This window comes from Diceros bicornis, chromosome 2, assembly GCF_020826845.1.
Source record: "Diceros bicornis minor isolate mBicDic1 chromosome 2, mDicBic1.mat.cur, whole genome shotgun sequence".
NCBI classification, from domain to species: Eukaryota; Metazoa; Chordata; class Mammalia; order Perissodactyla; family Rhinocerotidae; genus Diceros; species Diceros bicornis.
In genome coordinates, this window is record NC_080741.1 from 12999739 (window position 1) to 13025261 (window position 25523).

General features: G+C 48.7%; 1 protein-coding gene across 1 annotated transcript in view; it reads right to left on the minus strand.

The window, feature by feature from the left end:
• The window catches only part of CLSTN2 (calsyntenin 2), a 577645-nt gene that overhangs the window by 71451 nt on the left and 480671 nt on the right, over positions 1–25523 (minus strand). Inside the window, exons 6-8 of the mRNA XM_058551984.1 lie at positions 20850–21035; positions 11856–12104; positions 4360–4481 (exon numbers count right to left, since the gene is read on the minus strand). Coding sequence (XP_058407967.1) covers positions 4360–4481; positions 11856–12104; positions 20850–21035 — 557 coding nt within the window. The remainder of the gene's footprint in view (positions 1–4359; positions 4482–11855; positions 12105–20849; positions 21036–25523) is intronic.

Here is a 25523-nt window from a genome sequence, read left to right on the forward strand (position 1 = left end):
GCAGGCCCTCCACCCTGGCAAAGGCCTTCCGAGGTGGGGGGCAAAGGGGCTGGGCTGGTGGAGGCACATAGCTCCTCTGCGGCCACTGCCTCACTCCCTGGGCAGGCTCCTGAAGGGCTATGTGGAAACCGCCCTGCATATCACAGCCTGGGGTCAACGCCTGCAAGGAGCGTCTGTCAAGTGCTCGAACTCCCAGCCTGGGCCTGGCCGTGGAGAGAGGAAGGGGGAGACCCTGGTTCTAAGGAAGCCTCTGCCATTGGCCCACTCAATGGCTGGCATGAGCTGTATTTGCTTAAATTTGATAAATTTTATGAATGTCATATCAGTATTCTTCACATTTACCCGCCCCCCAAATGCTCAGTCTTCTATTGAATAACAAAATGCTTAGATTGTGGTCTATTCCTTTGGGGATAAAGTACCAACTCAATAACATGATGTAAAAAGTCTCATGGGATTTAATTCCCACCTGCTCCTCCAAACTTGGTCCGAACACCTGCCAAAGTCTTTCCTTTCTGCCTCGTCCCTATGCCCTGTCACTCAGAAAGCTTACAGTTCCCTGAAGATGGCCCTCCTCCTCACCTGTCTGCCAGCTTGACCGCCGGGCTCCACACCACTGAGCCCTCCACCTCCTTCAGATGTTGTCCCCTCCAAGGGGCTGTCCCAGGCCCTGATCCCCAAGCCCATGTCAGGTGTCCCAGAAATGGACTCCCATAGGCTCCCCACACCCGGCCTTCTGTCTCCTGCCCCTGCACATATTACATAGGATTGTCAACTGTCTGCTATATGTTTGCCCCATTATCATGGAAACTTCTAGATAGCAGAGGCTTCTACTTTAGCTGCTGATCCCTGGTACCCAGCACAGAGCTGGCACATAGAATGTGCTTAGAATAAACTGCTAAAGAAAGAAATAAATGAGACCCCATCAGGCATTAGAACATATGCTTCTGGAATCCCAAGGTGGGCCAGGAATTTGAATACACACAATACATCAGAGTGGGTTGAGTTCCTTCTGGCCAAGGCCAGAAAGTTCTATAATATTTACAGAGGCACTGGTGGTAAATCCAGGAAGATCTTTGGAATAAGATACCAAGATCAAAGCTGAACAATGTTTGAGATCCAGAGAGTAAAAAATGGCAAAGTTTCAGAATTTTAAAATGCTCCATAGGATGGATCCCAAGGTCAGTTAATCCCCAGGAAGTATTAAAAGATCTCTGGATTTTCCTTCTCTCCTCCCCTCTCTCTCTCATCACTTCCTCTCTCTCTTCTTGTGATCCTGACATCCATTCACTGTTATGCAAACATTTACTGGGTGCCAACCAGTAAATATAATAATAATACAGACCGAAGAGCTGGAGAGAGAAAGACACAGTGCTGCCCTCAGGAGCTCAGCGCAGAGTGAGGAGAGGGCAGGATAAGTGGGTAACTAGGTTACAGTAAGTATTGGGATGGAGTTCTGCGTGGAGTCTGGAGTGCACAGGGGAGAGGCAAACCACCCAAGGGGCGACCCAGGATGGCTTCCCGGGAGGAGACTTTATCAGGTTTGTACATTCTGAACATCAAGTGGTTTACATCCGAGAAACTTCTGGTAAGGTTCTGTCTACATAGGGAGCTGAGTAAGGGGAGAGAGGGAACTGTGGGCTGGTCTGTATATACCATGGATAGCTCACACGAGTATGGCTGAGGGTCCCTGTTTCTTGTCCACGGAGGGAAGGCAACTGTCCAGGTGGGCTGCGGCTTCTAATCATCAATAGGCAGCCTTTAAATGTTTTACTGTTAATTTCTTTAGTAGAAGAATGCTACAGACAGAACCATGTACCCCCAAGATTCGTATGTTGAAGCCCTAACCCTCAATGTGACTATATTTGTTGGCAAGAGAGGCTTTAGGAGGTAGTGAAGGCTAAGTAAGGTCATAAGGGTGGGGTCCTAATCTGATAGGGCTCGTGCCTCATCAGAAGAGGAAAAGGTACCCAGGTACCCGAGCTCTCTTTCTCCACCACGTGAGGACACAGTGAGAAGGTGGCTGTCTACAAGCCAGGGAGAGGGCCCTCACTGCAGAATGGAATCAGCCAGCACCTTGATCTTGGACTTCCAGCTTCCAGAACTCTGAGCAATAAATGTCTGTTGTTTAAGCCACCCAGTCTCTGGTATTTTGTGGTGATAGCCTGAGCAGACTAAGACAAGGGAGAAAACAGAGCTTGAGCAAAGCGAAGATTTGATGATTTCATAGAGTTTCATCAAGACTACGTACAAACGTTTTGCATTTCAGTGGTAATTGTGATCTCTAAATTAAAAATATTTTAAATTAAGAAATGAAAACATTTTAAATTTTAAATTAGCAAGCTCATCAAAGAAGCAGCATAGCATATGGAAAGGGCAGGTGCAAACCATGGTTTGCTGGGTGACCTTGGGCAGGTCACTGGATCTGTGTCTCTTGCTTCATATTATCCACTGGGCAGCACTGGGGCAGAGAGGAGGACAACCTCACACACATGGCGTGCCTGGTACAAAGCAGGTACCGGTGGATGATAGCAAATGAGATCAGAGTAGTTTGGAAGGTGTTCAGTGAATCTCAGCCCCTCCTTAAATTCACCACTTTGGGAACAGATTTCAGAATTGCTAGATTCACTATATCTTTATCTGTAGAACGAGAATTACTTCCTCATCTATTTTTAATTTCAAACACTGTGGCTTCATTTGCCTGTAACAGTGCTTCTCAATCCCATCTTAGAATATGCCGCAGGGCATCTACAATTATTCTAGCGAGTACAGCAATGTTCTCATTAAAAATTCTCAAATAAATATTTCAAATAAATATTGAATTAATCCACCTCGAGTCGTATTATGTATTTAAAAACATCCCATATAAGCCATATGGCACTTGAGAAAGTAGCCGAGGGGTTGCTGGGAAATCAAATAAACAACATCAAGATTCTGTAATTTCTGCGAGACCCAGATTCCTAATTCAGAGGAACATATACTAATCCAGGTGCCATATTTGCAAAGCCCCAGGATCCAGCAGGATGGAATTTATTGGGAATGGATCAAGCAGTAGCCACCGGGCTCCCTAAACATCTTCCCCGCCAGCTTGGCATCCTTGACCTTGTCATGTTGCCTGTTGCCTGAGTTCCACCACTGAGAGATTCCCTGAGGTTAATCAATCTCTCTCTTAAAGAGCACAGTCTGTACTTCCCTGTGGATGAAAGGGGGCAGCAATCACTCTCATCTCGATGTAAATGAGTTCCTCCTGGAATGCTTCCCACTAACCCTCTCTGAGATCAGTCCCACTGGGGGTCTGGAATCTTAAGTCATACAAGGAGAGGGTGAGGTAGACATGGTAAGAAGGAGAGAGAAGGGAAAGGATTATGAAACATTCAGCCCTAGACAGGGTGAGGCAGGCAGCACACACAGAGGTTTTTGGAGGGAGAAAAGAAGACTAAGGGCCCCAGAAGCTCTCAGAATGGGTGGGGCAGAAAGAAAGCAAAGAGAGATGCGGGGGCCCAGGCAGTAAAGTCATAGAATGAGCATCATCATCTCATCTGCTTCATTAAGCAGACCCACCCTACAATCCCCTTCCCTGCCGGCTGGCATTCTCCCTCTTGAAAATTTAAAACCATCTAAAAAATTCACACCCCTCTCTTCAAATCTAAGCGAAGGCCAACTGTAGGCTGCAAGGACACTTCCTCTGTGGCACAGTCACCCAGACAAGTGAGTGCCACCTCTGCATTCTCGGGGCTGCACAGCCCTTGGAAACAGGCACTTCAAAGCTTTTGATTCAAACCAGACGCTTCATTTGTCATTGACAAGGATGACACAGTGGCCCCTGTGATCACCAGTCATGAGGCTCTGGAGTGAGTCACAGATTTCTCCACTTCAGAAAAGAACACGCACTGCTCACACTGCACTGTTTACTTCAAAGTCCTCAGGTCCCTGCTCTCAACCTGTGTCACCAAAAGCAAGGCTGCACCGTCACCCAAAGGAGAGAGTAGAGCATCAAAGAGGAGACGTGGAGCACTTATGATATAAAGATGTGCTAGCAAAGGTCATCCCCCAGCTGAGCCTGGGGATCAAGACGACTGGCGTCCTAGGAGCTCAGCGTGCAGCAAATGGACAAGACACCCGCTGGCAGGTCCACTGACTGGAGTGGGGTCCTAGCTGGGAAGTCTGGCCCCCCCCCACCTCCCAGTGGTCTTTAAGGCGGCAGTTTGAGTCCTGTCTTTAAGACGCCGTGTGTCTTCCTGAGCTGATTTTTCCAAAAATCAGCAGATGACCAGAACCTCGAGGTGTCTGCCCACTTCCATCATCACTGGAGCATGCCAAGCACACCTGCAGAAGGGTGAACAGGGGGAGGTGACGCCCTACCTGGTCCAGCTTCCAGTGGAACTCTGCCGGGCGGAAGGTGTCGGCCTGGTCGAAGTCCTTCCTCAGGAGGAAGACGAGGCGGCAGTTGTGCACGTACAGGGCGTAGTGATGCCGGTTCATTTCTGAAAAGCAGAAGGAGGATTTGGGGGTGAGAGAAGCCCCGTGTCAATCTCCACCAGCGGAGCCTTCCCGCTGCATCGCTTAGCACACCTCGGAGGACAAGTGAATGGGCATTCCAGTTTTCTCTTTTACAACTGGTTCTGATGAATGTTCTAGAACACACGTGGCGGAGCTCACTGAAACGAAAGAGGAAGAGTCAAGAAAGCCCACAGAAAACTTCTGCTGAGAAGCCTTTTGGGCTTTAAATATCGACCTAACTTATTCTCAGATGCTGCGTGAGACCCTGGATAAAAATTACGTAGGTTAACAAGCTCTTTTTTTTGCTAGAAATAATTCTGGGAGCGGTAAGGGGGCTTCCTGACAATCACATCAGCCAGTCTGGGTGCCTTTAACATAGCTGGTTTCTCCTAGATTTCTGGGTTTTTACTCTATTTCATCAGGCTTGACAACGGCAACCCGATCTGCCTGTGGTTAAGGGGAGCTGCCTCATTTCTGGTTGCTGGATGGAGGGGACAGACTGATTTTTCAGCATTAGACACAGTTCTGTGACTTCCCAAGGCGATGAATAAATAGCTTTCTCCCCATACATGGACAATCGATGAGACTTTTCCTTCCCCCATATAAAATCTTCCTCTCCTGCTTAGGAAACCTCATGTCATGGGTCCCCGCCACAATGTCCTGGAGCCACAAGGTAACAGCCCCTGGGAGGGGAGGAGCTGTTCTTTGACCAAGACTCGGAGAACTCAACACTTCAATGCATAGCAGCACGCACGGAAATCTACCACGAGGCACATGCTCCATAAACGTTGGGCGTGAGAGCAGGTGACCAGACATGGTGGAAAGAGCATGGGACTCAGATTCAGACAGTCTGGGGGGTGTATCTCTGGGTGACGCTGGGTGAGTTATTTAGCCTCTCGGAGCCTCAGTTTGTTTAACTATATGATGACAGGGATGCTGGATGATCTTAATGTATCATGAGAATGGATCCTGTCCTATCATGAGAATAGGATATTGTGATTGATTCTTGTAGATCCTGTGCAAAACTTTTCCATGAGGTTTGAGAGGGAGGAACCAACACCAATCCCACTTCTGGGCATGGGCTCTGATTGGTCCCAGCCAAACAGACTCTTGCAAATCCTCCTGCCACAGTGACTGGTTCAAGACCCAGGCCCAAGTCCAGCAGTGCAGGCCATTCTCCTGGCCACAAGGCTTCTGTCAGGAATTGGCAAGGGACTTAAGTCAGGCCAGTGATTCAAGAGCCTTACTGAGTAGTTCTGGGAAAGAACTCTCTCTTTTAGCATAAGAAGTAGAAGAGATACTCTCTCTTTCTCTAGAAGTTGTAGGAAATAACTGGGAGGCATGAAGCTGCTTTAGCCATATTTGCTAACATGAAATTGATATACTTACAGGGGCAGAGCTAAGAAATTGAAGAGAAAAGGAGCCGAGGCCTTGATCACACTTTGCCTGAAGACATCCTAGTTCTGGATGTTGCAAGAATCTCACATTCCCTTTATTATTTTGATTTTTAAAAATTATCTGATATCAATTTCATCTGTATTTCCCATTCCTTGTAACTGTAACTGAAAGCATCCTAATTGATACAATGAGGAAATGTGCATAAAGCATCTGCCCAGAACAGATGCTCAATGACTGTTAGTTATCATAAGGACTATTACACTGTCTTGTGATGACGACAACATAACAAAGTAGTTTCAGATGCTGTTTTCACAAAAGCATTACTGTTACTCAGAATGTAACCAAAGAACGGAAGGGAAGAGAATGGTCAGTTGCCAAGTATGACAGGATTGGCCTAGGCCTATGTCAGGGTGACCACTCAGCCTTTGGATTGGCAAAACACTCAGGCCTGGTTAAGGGAATCTTACTAAATACTTCTTGTCCCCATCACAATTCCCTAACCGACTTCCTATAATTTCTGCTGATAACTGTCAGGAAAATATTTTTTCCCTTTAGTTTTATTTGGAGGATGTAGGCGAGGAGGTGGGATGAGAAGAATGAAAGGACAGACCTCACTGGAGGTCTGGAGCATCTTCTAGCACAGGAGGTTTCTCCCTCCCTCTGCCTCCGTCAGTCTGCACTCCTGCAGTCACCACCCACAGTACCCGGTTATTCAGTGATGGTGGCGTGATACACTCAGGAATCAGCTTCGTTTCTTTCCCTGTCCTGTGGCGTTCCTTGCTGCAGCTCTCTTCCCTTCCCTTTGTCCACATCTCTGGCAGATCCTAAAGCCTTCCAGTCACTGTCGGATATTGAAATAGTCTTGAAGGTTCGCTCCAAATCAAACATCAGTGTCTCATCCACTCAAAAGCTCTTCCCCTCTCCCCTGCTCAGCCTTGACCCATGGTTTGGCGGCCAACAGTGGGGAAAGGATGGGGTAACATCTCTTCTTTCAGTCTTCTCGTTCCACCACCTCATCCCCCAACCTCCTCCTGGCTCCAATCACGGTCAGCAGCGGGGAAGGTGGATGAGAAGAAAAGAGTAGAAAGTCTCTTCAAAAAGCCAGTAGAGTTTGTCATTTCCTCAGGGATGTCCTCTGTCTACACATGGGCTCCCTCAAGGGCGCATTGATTAGTTTTTGGAGACGCCCTACGGAGATCTGCACATGGTGCCCATGGCCACTGGAGAGGGTTTGGGCCCTGGTAAAATTCTTTTTCAGCCCTTTCTTCTCCCTCTCCACCCTCATCCCCCATCCCCCCCCCCCCCCACACACACACGCACTCAATAAGAATGGGCCTGTCATAACCTTTACAGAGGAATTGATCTGATAAGTGACACAGTCCCTTTCGGGGTGGCTGGGACATTTGTGCCAGCTCCAACCCCACCTTTGTTGGCCCTCACCCCTCAATTCCTGGTGTCAGTGATGCTCTTTCCAGACAGGCTTTCACAACATCTTTCTGCTCCTGCCCTCTCTCAGTAATACTCCGCCACCACCTGCCTGCCAATTGGCTCCCCTTGCTGGAGTCCTGTCTTTCCGTCCTGCAGCCCTCTTGACTCTGGACTTGCCCATTTCTGGATGCCCATTTGGTCCACATAAATAAGAACAAAAACACCTGTGTTTTGCCAAATTGTAGTAGGGCACCCGCTCCCCTGCTACCCCTCTCTCCTCACCCCACGACTGAGGATGCCCCCATCAGCCTCTTGCTTTCAGACTCCCTGGGCAAGAGTCAGGCCCAAGCTTTCATACACTGTCCACCCCTGGGGATGTGAGTTAAACTTTCCCAGCAATCTCCAGGGCTCTGCTCTGACACCAGGCCAGAGTAGATCTATGAGGGTTTGCAACTCAGCCAACGGGCTGCTGGGGGTGAGACTCCTCTCTACAGCAGACCACCTCGGTCCCTCTAAGTGGTTGTCTGGGCATCTCTGGAAGTGTGGAAGCACCTCTTCCTTTTCCCAGCAGGCCAGGGGACCATGCTGGCACTCTCTACTGGGCTGGCACCTCTGCCTCTCTCCCTGGCTGTTTGCTGGGCCAGGTTAGCCCCTCTCTCTTGGGAAGCCCTGTAGGGAAGTGGCTGACATTGTATGTGGCTACTTATCATTCATTGCTCTCAGCTGAAACTCAGAGGTAGCAAAAGGGCTGCAGGCCAGGAAGAGGGGATCCCGGCAGGAGGCGCAGACTGTGGGGGGAGGGGAGTTACTGAGAGAGGGCAGGAAAGAGCATGGGTCACACCTGGAATGGAGAGAGAAGGTTCAACAAAGGTGGGGTTGAAGGGGGCACAAGCGCCCCAGGCAGTATCCTCACGGCAGAGACATTGCTACGTGTTCACCTGACCATGTTTTGTGTGCTCCTAGACACACAGCTAAACTCACTTCCCAGCTTCCCCCGTGGTTAGCTGAGACCACATGACCAAATTCCGGCCAACAGGCTGTAAGGAGAAGTGTGACACACCACTTTCTGGTCTAGCCAATAAACCCTCTGCACTCAACTCTATTCTAACTTTCTGTCTGTGGTTGAAAATGGCAGCACCAAATGATGGAAGGATTCTGGGTCCCCAAATGTCTGGATAAAGCTGAGCTTCCTCATTCCCCGCCCACCTCGGGGGCTGGACAGTGCCATGAAGGAGCACCTGGGTGAGAGTGTTAGCCACCGAGGTGTTTTTGTTGGTGACGGGGATAGTAGTTTTCTTTCTCACATTTTTTAAACAGCAATTAGCCCCCGATGACTAATCAATGCTGTTTTCTAACTATTTAGAGATTAATTCCTAATGGGCCAGAATTAGTAAGTTTTACTTAGTGGACAAGACAGAAACTAGCACAATCTTTACGAAGGACAATTTGGGAATTTACATCAACAGCCTTCCTAACATTTATATTCTTTGACTCCATAATTTAACTTCTCATCAGGAAATAATCAGAAATGTCCAAAAATGTATATACAAGAATGTTCATTAGAGCATTGTTTTATTTGCATTTAAAAGGAGACAATCTGGGGCCGGCCCCGTGGCTTAGCGGTTAAGTGCGTGCGCTCCGCTACTGACAGCCCGGCTTCACATCCTGGGCCACCGACCCACCACTTGTCAGGCCACGCTGAGGCGGCATCCCACATACAGCAACTAGAAGGATGTGCAACTATGACATACAACTATCTACTGGGGCTTTGGGGAGAAAAAGGGTAAAAAGAAAAAGGAGGAGGATCAGCAATAGATGTTAGCTCAGGGCCGGTCTTCCTCAGCAAAAAGAGGAGGATTAGCATGGATGTTAGCTCAGGGCTGATCTTCCTCACACACACACACAAAATAAATAAATAAATAAAAGGAGACAATCTAAATGTCTAACCAAAGAGAGCCAGTTAAATGAAGTATAATAAAGCCCCATGACAGAATTTTAGACTGTCATGTAATTCATATTTTTAAAGAATATTTTATCACATAGAGAAACGATCTGGATATAATATTAGGTAAAAGAAACAGAAAACGTTAATACCATCACATGTATTACAAAAAATAGATTGAAAATTGCAAAGACATTCTATATACACATAAAAATAAAAATAAGACCTCATTGGTAATGAAATATACCAAATGTTATCAGAAAAATATCTCCAAGTATTAGGATTTTAGGTGATTTATGTATTCTTTTTTCTACTTTTCTGTGTTTTTCAGATTTTCTGCTATAAACATGTGTTGCTTTTATAGTTTGAAAAAATTTTTCTGATATATAAAAACCCTAATCAAGCTTCAATTTATGCCTGATTTTTTTAATTTAGGCAAGGAAATATTTATAGATTTTTTTTTCAAGTCAGAGAAATTGGAGAAAAGTCTTCTCCATTTTCTTTGTGCCAATATTGAGCTGATTTGTAAGGTGTTGTTTTATACTAAGGCCAAAGTTGAGCAGTGCCAGGTCTTACCGATCTGAGGGGGCCAAAATGCCTGCTGGGTGGACTGCTCTGATCCAAGTGAGGCATCCTCGTCTAACGCAAAGTTTTCAGCCAGCACTGCACAAAAGAACTCCCCAGAAACCCTGATTTATTGAGCTGGGGTGGGGCCCTGGCATACAGGTATTTTTACACGTGTTCCAGGTTATTCTACTGTGTAGCAGGATTGAGAACCACTGGTCCAGTAGCATGCGCCTGGAAGGTGGGGCCAGAGGACCTAGGTCTAAGCCTGGTTCTCTTGATAATCGCTGTGTTACCCCGGGTCAGTTGTTCAACCTTCCATATTTCAATTTCTTCCTCTGTAAGCAGGAACATTTACATCTGTCTGACCTGCCTCCCAGGGACATGTGATACATTTCAGCAAGGACTGTATGTGTGTAGCCGCTAAGCCCAGCTTGTGCTGTTTTGCATTCACGTGCACACTCCTAAGCCGTGGTCTCACTGACCCTGGCTCCTGCATCACCACAGGAGCGCCCACCAGGCACTGCGAGGACCCCAGGGCGATTCCTGGGTCTATGGGCTGAGCCCTGAACGGTTCCCAAACCTCAGCGCCATCTCATGCACGTCTGCAGGGTCCTTCCTGCAGGGACTGGCACTGGCTCTGACAGACTTTCTATGTGACTAGGGAAAGCTGGGCAACTCTCTCTGTCTCAGTTTCTCCACCCGAGAAATACATGCACGTTTATTGTAAAGATCGACTGAGAGAGGAAATGCAGTCACACATGAACAAAGCAGAAGTAACATGATGAGGACACTAACATCAAGTACGCTAGTCAGGCACCGACTTTATATCTGGTGACGCTAAGTGGTTTCACACGTTATTTCATGGTTATTTTCCCTATTTTACATATGGGGAAACTGAGGCTCAGAGAGATTGGCAACTCCTCCAAGGTCACATCTTAAGAAGTAGGCCAGTTGAGATAGGAGCTTCGGCTGTCCCACAGCTGCGGCGGAGCTGGCAGCCATTCTCCTACACTGTCTTCTCACGGCAATATTTCCTAGGGTTATCTATTTCGGGTATTTTAACAAAAGTGGGGTTTGAAATGGGAAACTGTAGAATTATAATTTAAGATGGAGTTGTAAAATTTGCACATTTGTGTGGGTGTGTGTTTGCCAGTGGGGTGTGGTGACAAGAGCATAGGATTGCGGTTAGCTGGATCTAAGCTTACATTCCAGTTCTGACACTTACTGGCTGTGTAACTTGGGACAAGTTACTTAACTTCTCAGTGTTGTTTCCTTTTCCTTTTCCTTAAAATGAGAAGCACAATGACGCTTCCATAAACCTGTTTGTAGAGATGCGAGGCCCTGTTTGGAACAGTAACAGCTAGCCCAGATGGCACCTCCTATGCACCACGTGATGTTCTAAAGCCCTGTAAGTACAGTAAGTCATTTGATCCTTACAAAAGCCCTATGAGGTAGATAACACTATAACGCCCATTTTATAGACAGGGAGGGGAGGCACAGAGGGGTTAAACAACGTGCCTGACGTCACACAGCCAATAAGTGGTGGAATGCTTTTAACCAGCAAGCTGGGAACTGCCTCGCACAGGCTCAGCACGCCAAAAATGCCTAACAAAGGTCAGCTGTCATTATTACGTATGGCAGTGATATTCAAACTGCTATTTTAAATTCACAGGACCCTATTGTTGAAAGTAAACTTTGGAAGTCTTACTATACGTAAGACGGTGAAGGGGAGCTGCTTTGCTTGAAGTAGGGATGCAGCTTCCTCCCCACCCCCATCTCACCTACAGCAGCCCTAAGTCACTTCTGGTTCTGATGAACCCAGTTTGAAAACCACCAATCCCAGCTTTTGCATTCTTCGTGTCTGTACAACTACTTTTCTCCCTTTCCTGCTCCTGTTCTCCCCTAGGCCCAGGAAATCAGCAGCCAGACAAGCAGAGACCAGAACATCTTCCCAGGACCTCTCTCCCACTCCTGCTTTTCTCCCATGTCCTCGGAGGCTGTGTCCGTGCCTAACCCAACTCACCCGTTTTATCTGAGTTGCAGAGGATGGTTTCCTTCTCGGCTCTCACACCGGGGCTGGGGCCGTGTTTCATCCACATGGTGATGGTGAACTGGTCCGTCAGGTTCTTGGGCACAATCCCATCAGGGATCTTGGCACCCTGCCTGCCGTCAAACCTGAAGATCATCTCGCTGCTGTCCACCAGCAGTCCTGCGGTCCAGTTGGTGGCAGCGCTGGGGGAGGGCAAGAGGTTGATGATGCCAGAGGAAGCTCCTGCAGGGGATGGGGGACAAAAAGAACGCAGGGTCATTCCTCAGAGGGCAGGTGTCCTGACCTTCTGTTTTCTGCTCCTGGGTCAGGATGGCCTGCTCAGGGTGCTTACTCAGAGGTCTGTGCCCAGCCCTGAGTTGGTGACTCGGGAAAAGAGGGGCTGAATGGCAGCCCTGCCCTGAGTTGCTTCTGGTTGCCTTGGGGAGGCATCAGTAACTTACAGACAAAAGGGCTGCATGTGGCAAGACAGTGGAATTAACTATTACACAAGGAAAAAGGGCTGGAGGAATTTAGGGAAATGAGATTACCCTGGAGGCTTTTATAAACAGGCAGCTTCCTGGAGAAGGCCAGGGTTTGAGGTGGATCGATGGATTCCTTCATGCACTCATCCATTCATTAACCTGTCAGCCACTGACTGAGCACCAACCAGGTGCCAAGACCTCTGCTAGGTGCTGGCCATGTAAAGGCGAACCAGCACAGTCCCCGACCTGGAGGAGCTCAGGCCAACAAGTTGACAGATAACTGTGACACGGTGTGATCAGGGCTGTGATTGGGGAAAGTTCTAGGTCCTGATCCCATGAGAAGGAGTGTGAGCCACTTTGTACTCACCACACATTTTTACAACCACTTGCTTAGGCCAAACGGTACAGTGGCTGAGAACACGGGTTCTGAAGTCAGCAAAACTTGAATTTGACGCCTGGCAGCATGACCTGCTAGCTTTGTGACTGTGATCATGAACCTTTCTGACTCTCCACCTCCTTCTGTGATATCTCCCCTCCCAGTGTGCCAAGAGGACTGAATGAGAGTCTGCATTAGAGCTCACAGCAGCTTGCCCACCACATGGTGAATGCTCACTCCGTGTTGGCTATAACTTTATCATCCTTATTAGAGTTGTTATTATTTCTGCTACCACTGTGATTCCAGGCTAAGGCATGAGGACTTACGCCTTATGGGCAGATTTGTGTCTTGGGAAAAATCACACTAACAGCTTTGAGGAGGGCCAGGGCCTTTCTGATACTGTCAGGGAATAAAGGTAAGGGAGTCTAAGATGTGCCCGATGCTGGGGGCCATTTGCGTGGGGCTCTCTCCTGGCATGGCACTGACCAGTCAGTTGTAAATGCTGATGGGTTCAATGGACAGCGGTTATGTGTATTACCCGCCATTTGTCAGCGATCACTGGACATCTGAATTCTGTACATTAGAGCCTCATCTCACCTAGGGATTGGGTTCCAAAGTCAGCCACCTCAAAAATCTCCTACAGTTAAAATCCCTTAGGAAGGCGCCATATTGGAAACCATATACTTCTTTGAAAACATTCAACTCAGCTAGTTTTCCTCCCAGCCTTGGAACAGATCATCGGGGGTAGGGTTGAGCACCCACTGGCTTGCAATTGAAGGTTATGCTGTGTGAAAAATATGTATTCTTGGAACGAGATGCTCTGCTTAGCACTGTAGGAGGCTCACCCCAGGATAGGCCTCCAGGAACTGTGGTGTCTGACAGGGTGGGAGATTCCATTCTCCCAATATTCATGACCACCCTGTAGCTTATGTTCATCAAGGGCAAGTGTGGGCAGCGTTGACTGCATTATTTACATAGGTATTCATTAGAGTTTTTGGTTGGCACCATGCCTGACACACACTAGGCACTCCATTCATATTTATAACTGCCTTTCCTCCCACCCAGTACCTCCATGAGGTGCTTCTATCCATCTACTCAACATTCACGTGAGTCTGCCCATCTAGGCTCTTGGCCATGCCCCACACCTCTCATCAATATTTACTTGTTTCCATCCCATGCCCCTAGATCTTTGTTTGGTATTTATTTTACTTATCTGATAAGCTAATTCACACTAATGTTTTAATGACTAACAAAGCCTTGAGGGTTATCACCCTCCATAGGTATTTGAAACAAAGAAATCTATCAAGGTGGTAGCAGGTAGAGATTTGGGGTGGTCTGGGAATGGGAGATACATGGTCTTTTGGAATAAGTTCCTTTTCTTGGAACCTCCAGAATAATGCACCATGGCAACAGTTTCTTTGACCCATAAGTAAGCTGGCTCTGACACCAGGATTTGTGCAGTACGAAGACAGCCCGATAACTGGGCACACTCAGAGTGTGTGTTGGTTCCTGAAATTTCGGGTGGCCAGAGTGTTGCAGGCTGAGCACTCAAGGCTCCTGACTTCTAGCTCAAGCCAATGAAGCCAGCAGTATAGAGGAGGGCCCAGCACACAGGTGTGTGCTTGGTGGCTGCCAAGGCCAGCTTTGCTCCCATGCCTTTGTTGTTATTTTCCTAGGAAACTTCTTTTGGGCACTGAGTGCCAGACCTGAATTAAGTGCTTCAATGCTTTTCTTCATTACTCATCTATGTGATGAATGCTATCACGATTCTAGTTTACAGATAAGAAACCCGAGGCTAAGCGAGCCCAGGATCACAACCAGCTAGGGAGTGGACCCATCATCAGGACTTTCTAGCTTCAAAGCCCATGTTCCCCACAGCACCACCTCAGTGAACCTCTAGGGAGACCTTGTAACTTCCTGCCCATTTTACAAACATGGAAACTGAGGCCCAGAGAGGGAAAAAACTTGACCAAGATCACACAGCCACACAGCTAGCGACAGACAGGCCCAGCTCTCAGACAGCTGGGTCCTGTTCTTTCTACCTCACAGTCTAGAGCCCTGCCAAGCACAGCCCAGTCCCCCGTGACCCCACCTCCCTACACTGGTGGCTGTCCAGAGAGAGGCACATTGAAGACAGCATGTGGTCTGGCAAGGAGTGGAGTGATGTGGAGTTCCCCTGTCTTCCCCGGTGAGGGGAGCAGCAGGCCACCCCGCCTACTCACGGATGCTGCCTCCCCGAAAGCATCAAGCTGCATTTAACCAGCTGCTGCAGACTGCTGCAAACTTAACAGCTTATACTTCATTTCTCAGTGCACTTAAACAGAGAGATTTACTTTCTCCCAAAGTCCTTCTTGCTCTCCTCATCCCAAGGGATCCCACAGAAGCAGTGGGTAAACAGGATTCATCACTTGCAAAGATGGTGTGGCATCATCTGCACATCAGGGTGTATTTAAGATGCTCCTTGGGAATCCTCGAGAAGGTCCCTGGGACCCACCAGGCTGCTGAGAGTTCACACTTGTCTGGTGCAACGAGAGCAAGGGGGGCTTGGAAGCAGAGGTGAGGTCTGATTCAAGGCCCCTGAGCCCCACCAGGGTGGGGAAGCCTCTCTGAGCCAGCAAGCAGATAAAGATAGGGGTGAATGGGCCAGATTTCAGGGCACACTGTGGTATGAGAGCCCAAATGGTGCATAAGGGTAGTGGTCACTATGTGGACTTCTTAACTGCAGGGTTTGCATTCTCCTCCAGAAAGCCTGGGTGAGGGTATAGTGTCCTTAGCACCTCAACGTGGGCCTGTGGCAATGGTGACTGACACGGAGCCCTCAGGTCATGCCTCCTCATCGTCTAGCACAGCACGGGGAGGGACAGGGATAAGTGGGGAGGCCTCAGGGGAGAGGAACCATTGTAACCAAGGACACAGGCCTCATTCTGTACAGTGTTCCACAAGTGGCAATATCAACTCCATATTGTTTCAATAAATGTTTATGTAACATCTAAGTTACAGCAATGAACCAAACAGAAATGGGCCCTACCTTTAGGGAGCTGGTAGAAAGTCCTTTATTTTCAGTGAGTGGAGCAGTTCAGTGGTAGAGAGTCTCAGGGGAAGCCAGCGAGGCCCTCTTGACAAATGCTGACTAGGAGTGCGTGGTGGTGGAATGCATTCTGTTCTCAACATACTTCTCTGACTCCCTGATTTCACTTGGCCATGTGACATGTGGACCGATAATCCACATAAGTGACTGACATCAGCAGCTACAGTTCCCATTTCTCTATCGCATCACTTCAGCATGGACGTGGAGGGTTTTCTGATGTCCTTTCAGGAGCTCACATCTTGTCTGATCACACACTCAGACTACCATTCCATCTCCAGAATCCTAGGGAAGAGGGCTTCCTCCAAGGCCTGGGAATTAGAAACTTAGATCTCCAGGTAAGGCAACCTGGGCTTCGGATGAGGGTGTTCAGCCAGGCTCCTGTGCCAGGGCCGTGGATTCCCAGCTGCGGCCCAGCCTGGGCAAGGCCACTGCAGGCTAAACCTCTCCACCATAGGAGGGCGTGCTCTATGGTAGCTGCTTAAATGGCCTCAAAGATATAAGCACATCCAGAGAGAAGTCCACTGCTCACTGTCGTCATTCATGAGTGCAGCCCTTTGCTGATGTATGGTCGGTAATTTAATCTGATTCCCAACAGGTATGCACCAGTTTTCCTTAAAGCAAGAAGCCTGCTTCAGCCTTCTGAGAATGGAAGCATGGCTATGACTGGGGGACTGACATTGTCCCCCCAGAAGCTCCAGCTCTTTAGAAGTGTCTTGGAGAAACTGATGACAGTTTCCTGTAGTTGGGCTATTCTGAGGGTATAAAGGCCTCTGACCATGATCCTTAGTGAGGACAAGCTCTGTTAAGCTTCAAGGTGTAGTAGAAAACCATGGACTTACCTTTTTTAACATGTCTGTCTTCCCCAGAACCCTGAATTGTTAAGTGATCTTATTCACTTCTATATGACCTCAAGAGTTACAGCATTTCGACATTCAACAAATATTTGTTGAATTAATAAATACATGAGTCAATGAATGAGTCTCCTGTGAAAACCTCCCGGGCTCACACATGTATGAATCCTGAGGACAACTTCATGTCTGGTAATCTGAACCGCTCTGACACATCCATCACTTGATTTAGCAGCACGATCTCCTTCTGTGGCCTTTCCCTCAACAGCACCCATCCTCACAGTTCTTGATTCCGCATACAAAACAGCTGACCCCAGCGTCCTATGTGGAAGATGCCAGCCAGCCGCCAGGAGCCCGGTGATCCTGGACGAGCAGCCCTGGTCTCTGTGCTCCGAAGGGCATGCGCATCACAACTGCTTTTCTATTCACTGTGACATGTAGTGACTTAGGGGCACTGGAGCAGGCCTTTTCTTGGGCTGTTTTTAATGTCAAATTTAATTTGGCCAAGAGGTCTCCCTGAGGCTTCATCAAGCTTTTCATACCCAAGGCAGTTCTGTGACACTTCACCTCTGGAAAGCCTGATACTGAGATGGCGGAGCCCTTCATGGGGAATCTCTGAATTTAGAGGAAGCCATGAGCAGTTTGCCTAACTTCTCCAAGAAGCCCGGCTTTGTGTAGAGCAAGGGCAGTGGGGGCCCACCTTAGCTATGTCTGGCTCCACAAGCTGAAGGGCCCTGCATTGTTTTTGTTTCAAGGCAGAATGGGAGTGTCTCAGTGTATAAACCTCAGTGGCAATATGCCTGACATCCAGAGTTTCACTTGGCCCAAAGAGGCTATTTCAGATGCCGCTGCACCCATCAGGGACTTCCTAACAGCAGGCTTTGGCCACTATTGTCCCACTTCCCCTGAAACAGGACTCTATCACCGCTCCCGGTGGAGCTGACGTCGCAGGAGGAGGAAGCAGGCGGCCCAGACATCCACACTGCTCCTCTGGGAGACACCTCCGCCTGGGCCCCTGCACAACTACAGCATCACAGAAGAGGCGCCAGCACTCAAAGGCACCCGGGAAGCACCCAGGACTGCCTCCCTGGCGAGCAAAGAGGGCTAGAGAATACTGGCTGAAGGGAAGGGGTTGGAACGGTGAAGGGGAGCGAGACTCTAGCAGGAAGAAAACATGAACGAAGCCTTAGGGATGAGAACCAGCCAGGCACGGAGCAGAGGAGGTGTCCTGGCCGAGGGGCAGAACACCAGGAAGAAATGGGCTCTAACGATGGCTCGGCAGGTGGAGGCAGGTCCTTGGGAGGGTGGCGAGTCAGGCTAGAGTTGAGGGCCCACACCTGGATGTCCCACGGGCACCCATCCTCATCATCCCCTGAATCTGCTCTTGCCATGGACTCTTAGTTCTGGTTGGGGGCACCGTTGTCCAGTTGAACGCCTGCTTACACTAGAGTTGTCTTAGATCCCTTCTTTCTCACTCCTGACAGCTAATCAATCATCGACTCTTGCTGATTTTGCCTCCTAAATCTGTCTAAAATTCAGATTAAGACTACTGCCACTACTGCCTCCTGCCACTCCCCTGGGTCAGAACTCATTATCTCTTGCTTAGACTACAGCAATAACATCCTAATTGGTCTCCCTGTTTCCATCCAAAGTCAATAAAGATTTGTAGGATGAAAAATGCATGAACGCTGAGGCTGAAAGTGTCATGGCAGTTCCCTAGTTGGGAAACCCTGCAAGCAACTTGTCTACCATCCACTGAAAACACACAGAAGCTTTTCTCCAGAACCTATGGTGCCTCACAGGAGTCAGGAGTTACACCCAGCCTGCGCTTCCCCCGCAGTTTGGAAGCAGCTCAGGGCCTGACCAGCCGCCTCCTTTGCAGGAGCAGACTCCAGCACCAGCCGTGCATCTGGGTCTTACTCATTCGCTTCTGCCCTTTCTTTCCTGAGCCCTCCCTCAGTGGAGTTCAAGACTCAGACTCCTGACATGGGGGCAGGAGTGGCCCTGCCTGTCAGGGTTACGCGGACAGAGTGCCCAGGAGTGCAGTGGGTGGCACTACCAGGAAGGTGACCAGAAAGACACGCAGGCCTCTCTCAACAAAGAGTTGCTCCCAGCACGAGATCAGCTCGCACCCTGGGGGAACTGCTTTCCCGACTGAATTAACCTGCCTTCCCGCAAGGTGAGGCTGGCAGCCCAGAGGAAGGAGCTGTGTTAACACCAGATGCAATTTTGCTCTGAAGTTTCTTCCCTCAGAAAATCCTTCTCACTCTCTGTATCTCCTCATCTCTCTCCAGCAACATTCAAAATCCAATCACAAGTGCATGCCCTCTGGCCCATCTGATCTTTAACAAGCTGATTCCATTATCTCCTTCCGATCTGGAGGAGCTGAGGAAGTGACTGTAACCCACGGTGGCGTGGGGTCGAGTTGGCTTATAATTCAGGTGTATGGGGAGCGAAATGGGATATTCATTCTAAATACGATGTCATCTGAGATAGCTCCTCTGCATGCAGAGTGAAGGAGGGACTGGGGCAGTTTTCTGAATATTGCAGGCCCTTTATATCTATTTCTGCAAGATCTGTTTGGAATATTGAGGTGCTGGTGTTTTCCCTGGTCTCCTGCAGCATTCAGAGAAGCCTGCGTTCCCACAGGCCTTCCTTCCAGCCTGGCGATGTGATGAATGGGACACGGCGAGATCCAAGCAGGGTGTATTTCCATTTGGTGCTAAAATTTCTGCTTGATTCTTCTGTCGAGAGCAGTGTGGGTGAGGGTGTGTGTGTGTATGTGTGTGTGTGAGCGCATGCGTGTATATATATCTGTGTGTGTGTGCGTGCCTGTGGCGATGCTGACCTGGGGGTCACCAGGAAGGATGGCAGGCTGGACTGTGTGCTCAGGGGCCTCCTCTTCCCTTTGTGGAGATGCAGTTACCCCAAACACAGGCCCAGTCTAAGAGCAAGCTGTTCCCTAAGCTCCCCACAGCACGGCTACAGCGTCAAATGTGAGTTCCCGAATATTCTTGGAGAGAACAAGAGAGAAATGAACTATTTGCGGGTGGGGATGAAGGAGGCCCATCGACACATCAACCGTCTGTCGCCAAACACACAGGACCATTCCCACCGTACTGAGGCCCTCTCCTTCCACAGGCTCACTTGAGGGAGCTACATTCCAGCTCCAAAGGCCTGGCCCGCCTTCACAGGCGGGCTGAAGAGCCCTCACTCAGACAGACCCACCTTCAAATTCTGGCTCTGTCACTTTCTATCTGTGTGACCTTTAGTAAGTCATTTTCCCTCTTTAGGGCTCAAATTTTCCATCTTTGAAACTGGATGAGTGACACCCTCTCACAGTGAAGATCAGAGAATCAACACAAGTAATGCACGTGAAGACGCTGGCAGGGTGCACGCAGTAGGTGCTCCATGAAGCTCCATGAAGCCGTTTTCTTTTGTAGTCCCCTTCCGTCAGCCTTGCTTCTTGGTTCCGGGCCTGCCTTTCCTGTGGCACCACCTCACAGCCCACTGACAGCAAGCCCTCTCTCCCCGCACTTGGACACCCTCACTTTGCCCACCTCTGCCTCACCCCGGCTCTTCTCTGACGTGGGCAGCCAGGCCCAGATCCACTGGCATGCAAATTAAGCAGTCGCACAGGGCCCCAGGCTTGGTGTGGCATCCAGCTTGGTTTAATGCTTCAATGTTGCCGTCTTAAAATTCCTTATAATTTTTGAACAAAGGTCTCGTATTTTCATTTACACTTAGCCCTGCAAACCATGTAACTGGTCCCTTGAGGGGCAGACCAACCTCTCCCCAAGTGACCAACGCCACCCTTCCTGGTGGCCCCTGGTCAGGTGTCTCTCTATAAACCAACGCAGTGTAAGGAGACCCCTGTCTCTTCAGGCTCCGTGCTGGGTGTTCTTAAACACACTGTGCCACTTAATCCCTGTTTTACTGATGAAGAATAGAGGCTTTGTCACATCACAGCCACAGAACTGATAAATGATGGGGTCTGGATCAGGTGTGCCTGATGCTGAAAGCTGTGCCTTCAGACTTTTAACCATAATAAGTAAACTTAATATCCATCCAGGAGTTACACATACCAGTGTGGTGGGGAGGGGCTGATTCTTTCATAATATAGTAAGATATGCTTTATGAGTGTACATCATTTAAAAGCAATTAATTTAAAAAATCCCAACCAGAAAAACCTACCACACAGTTTCTGAAGGGACTTCTCGGAGTAGGTCTCCCGGTCACAGCCCTTGCCAATGTAATTGGTCTGCAGCTCCGTGGTGATCTGGATGGAGGACACGGCCCCGTCGCACGTGTCCAGGCGGATGCTGGGGAACAGGGGCATGCTCCCTGAGCCAGGCTGATACTCAATCCTCTTGGTCCAGTCTGAAAAAACGAGAAAAGGATTAAAGAAAATCAGGTACAGCCAGTTCTGCTATAACACTTGTTCTGAAAATGTGAATTTGTTCCAACACAATTGATGCATTATGGAACGATTTGAGGATAACGGGAATTTCACATTTGCTTATGTAAGATCTCCTCCCTGAGAAGTACCAGGTGAACGCAGGATGCAGCTGAGCCATGTAGGAAGGAACGAAACGCGCACGTGTACACAGCTCAAACATCCACCAGCTACTCAGGTCACCGTGTTATGAGCCACCCTCACCCGCACCTGTGGCTACAACCTTCCATCCCGTTCAGAAACCCGCCTTCCACCACTTCACAATAACGCACCAGCTGCAACCCGGCCTACGTCCACCGCCACAAGCAAACGCCAGGTCTCTTCAAGGTGAAGTGCCATATTTATTGTAGTCCTTATATATTGACCATTTAACCCGTGTAAAACTGTGCTAATGGTATTTTTCTTTCTCTCTTTTTTATGTGTCACTGATGATGTTTTTGAATGTTGTGCCCCTCGTCCCATTTCCCCTAGTGCAGTGATTTTTAGGAACGCATGTGTCTTATCACAAAACAAAAGAGAGCGTGGTAATTCAAGGATTACATGAGGTCATGAGGTGCGGTGCAAGGATTCTTTCTCAAACATTCAGGACTGTGGCCCAGTAAAGTAGGGCTGATGGTCTTATCACTGCTTCTTAGTGGAAAAATAATTTGGAGGTGAGAAAGCATTGGAGAGGAAGAAAATCACAATCAAAATGGCACCACACAAACAGAGCAATCACCAAACACAAACACTCAGAGTAAGTGTACACACGAATTGATTGAAGCCACAATAGCAGCGACTGAACGTCAGAGCCAATTCAAGGCAAGGCTCATACTGCCAGATAACAGTGACTGCTGACAGGGAGAGGCCCATGCTCTGCAGGGACGCAGGTCTGCAAGGGCAGTGCCACTGTACTAAGGCCGACCTGCGGTAGAAGAGTGAATTTGAATCATCAAGGAATGTGAATTATGGGAACTGTTAGTTTATGCATCCCAAATGTTGGTCGCATGGGACGTTGCTAGATGTTATCCTTTTGCTGGTAGAAATGAAAATCTATGGAATCTATGCCTGCCCTCAGTGACAAATTCAGCAAGTCCTGCATTTGTGGGTCAGTCTGCAGCCAACAGGGGGCTCCTCACAAGTTCCCAGTGGGCCAGTGGCCGCCGTCTTGAGCAATACCAGCAGAGTGGAGAGGGCTGGTCTAGGGGCTTCGTTCACTGAGCAACCATTTGTTCGAGGTTTCCACGTACCAGGCTCTGCTTTGAGCACCAAGGGTACAGCAGTGAAGGAGTCAGGAAGGGTCCCTGCCTCATGGAGCTGGGGGAGAGAGATGGACAATGAATAGGCCTGTGCTGTCCCACCAGAGAGGAGAAGTGCTGTGACAGGAAAAGCCAGGGACAGAGAGGGGCTCTTGAGATCCAGAGAGTCCCTGTCTGAGCTGAGGCCTGAATGTTAACCATGAGTGTGCATGGGAAGCCTCAGAGAAGCACATTTGAAGCAGACACGCAATGGTCTTGGCTTGACTTCGTCAGGTCAGGAAGCTCTTGGGCAGGTTAATGAAGGTCTCCAAGCCTCAGGCACCTCATCAGTAACATAGGGACCACAGCACCAACCTTACAGTGTTGGGTGAGGACCAAGTGCGACAATGGGTGCATGGCATGCAGTAGGGCCCTGATTGATGTTGTTCCCCTGAGAGGAAGGGAGATGTTCAATCCACAGGGGACAACATCCCCCTGCCCTGCACCCCTGCCATGTTCCAGATAACCCTGTAATCTGGGTGTAGCTCTGAACCCCCATGTTAACCAGCTGCCCTTTAAGGGGTTTTCTCAGAGCCCGCCACGAGCAGAGACTGCACATCGTGGTGTGAGGTTTGTCACCAGGGAACTGTCCCTGGGAAGATATTTGGACGAGAGTGACTACATGTAAAAGAGAATAAACCCAATTACCAGTTTTTCCTCATAGCCCCCAGGAGCCATGACTAGACTGGCCCATCACCTTCCGGAGGATGAGATCACGGAGCTGCCATAGCCCATGCTCCAGAGGCCCCAAGTTCAAGCTTAAGGATAAACCACAGGAGGAAAGGAGGGCTTTTCGTCAGGTGTGTCTGAAAGTCACAGTGCTGTAAGAGCAGTCCATACCTGGCTGGCCGCAGGGTCCTATGTGCTAACTGTTTCCTGCCACTGTGCATTTGATCATCCTCTTTCTTTTGCACGGAGCTCCCTTTTTATCACCTTCTCTCTTGTCACCTCCTCCATGCAACCTTTCAGGATTTCTCCAGTCTGGGTAGAAACCCTCCTCTATGCTCTCACAGCATCCTCAACAATAGCCTACGGCATCAGACTCCAAGCTTCATGGTTACTCCGAACCTCCACCACCCTGTCCAGTACCAGCAGAGTAGACGCTCACTAGACAGTGGAAGAAAGCATGAATGAATCCTATAGGATATCGTATGGAAATTATCCATTTGTGTGCCTGCCTCCCTCAGTAACTGGCAACTCCCTAAAGGCAGGGATAGTGATGTTTATTTTTGACCCCCCCACAGGTAGCTTAGAACACAGGAAACATTTGCACGTGGATCTGGGGAGTTCCAGACACCTAACCTTGACTGCTGCCATGACAGCCTTTCTTGAGCCACAGACAGAACCCATGGTCTGTCTGCAGCTTCTCTGGTATTGTCTCTACCTTCAGTCCTGCGGAGCCACCCTTCCCAACAGCAGCCCCTATCATGTTGGGTTCTCTTTGTTCTCAGCAAGGCAATTGGTGCAGAATTGATGATGGAGGAATCTGCTTCCCAATAACAAGAAATGGCATCAGGGAGGAGGCCTCTTTTCCTTCCGTCCCTCTCTTCTCTCTCCTTGGATCCTCCCTTTCTTTAGAGATGCAGATACAAAAATGGAGAAAGCAGTTTTGTGCAGGGGGCCTTGGTGTGAACCCCCAGCACCAGCGCTTGAGGTTCTGCTACTTCCGCCAGTATGTGAGAGATCTCCCCCAACACCTCCTTCTGGAAGCCTCTTCCATTGGAGAAGCCCAAGATGTCCTCGATATTGATTCCCTTTCTTCTGTTGGGCTGCGAGCATCTCTTTCTTATCTAGATATTTTGGTGGTTATCTTTGATGAGAAATTCCACTTTACATCCTTTTTAGAAGGAGTACAAATAAAGAAGCAAATAAATAATGAAGGGAAAGTCAGTGGAGGCACAGTCCTAGCAGAGTTTTCCTTCCTCTGGCCACCCTCTGGCTGGGGGGCAAGGCCCTCTCTGGGGAGAAATCAGGTACACAAGAGCTTTAGGAACATCACATCTGCAGTTGCTTTGGTGACTTCATGAGGCTTGCTTTCGAGGGTTCACGAGGAACAGGCAAAATTGCAGCTATTTAGCAAAAGAAATCGATGAAGATTTCTGAGCATAGTGTCCTTGAGAGAGTGGGAAGATCACACAAACATCCTTCATTTTCCAAGAAGGAGTTGGGATGAGGATGAAGAGAGCAAAAGGCAAGCTATTCAATTCAGCCTTTGCCACGTGAAATGTCTATTCCTCCTCATTTCCTGGAGAGGAGGACAGCATGATGGTTAAAAGTATGACCTCTAAATTCAGCGTGTCGGGGTTCAAATTCCAGCCCTTTGTAACGTTGGGCAACTCACTTATCTTCCCTGAGCCTCAGTTTCCTTTTCTATAAAAGTAGTACCTACCACCCATAATTTTGAGGGGATTAAATGCAGAGTTGTTTCAGCACCAAACACAAAGGACATGTTCAAAAGATATGTGAATGTTAAATTATCATCTGTTCAATAACACTATTGCAGGAAATAAGAGGACACACAGTTATTAAGCACCTGTAAGGTACTAAGCTCTTCCACATCTATTCTTCCTTTTAATCCTCCCAGCACCCCAGTGGGTGGGCGTTATCTTAATTGCACAGATGACAAAACCATGGCCCAGTAGGTGTGACTCACCCAAGGCTACACTGCTCCTTTACAACAGTTCCTCCAGGATTCTGAGGATTTGCCAGAACTGAGAACAACGGTAATTTTTACAGATTCATTTTTGAACATTCAATTTACACTGAAATAAAAAAAAAGGTGACCATCTCCGAGGCTGGCAAAGGATCAAGGAATCAGGGAGTATTGTCAGTTTCATCACTACTTGACCTTGAGGGCAGTTTGTGGGGGCCGAGGAGTTGCTTTGACACTGACGACTGGAGAGAGCTAGACTTGAATCTCATCTCCCCCAAATGCGGGCTGTGTGACCTCTGCAAAGCAGCTGTCACCTCTGAGCCTCCATGGCCTCATTTGTAGATCTGAGATAATTACACCTCCTCGTGGGCTTGTCATGAGCATTTCAGGCTAAGGGCCTAACACAGAGACCTGCCCGTTGAAGCCTCGTGGTAGAAATATCCCATGCCTTGATTCACAAGCTCCCCGGACTTCTCTGAGCT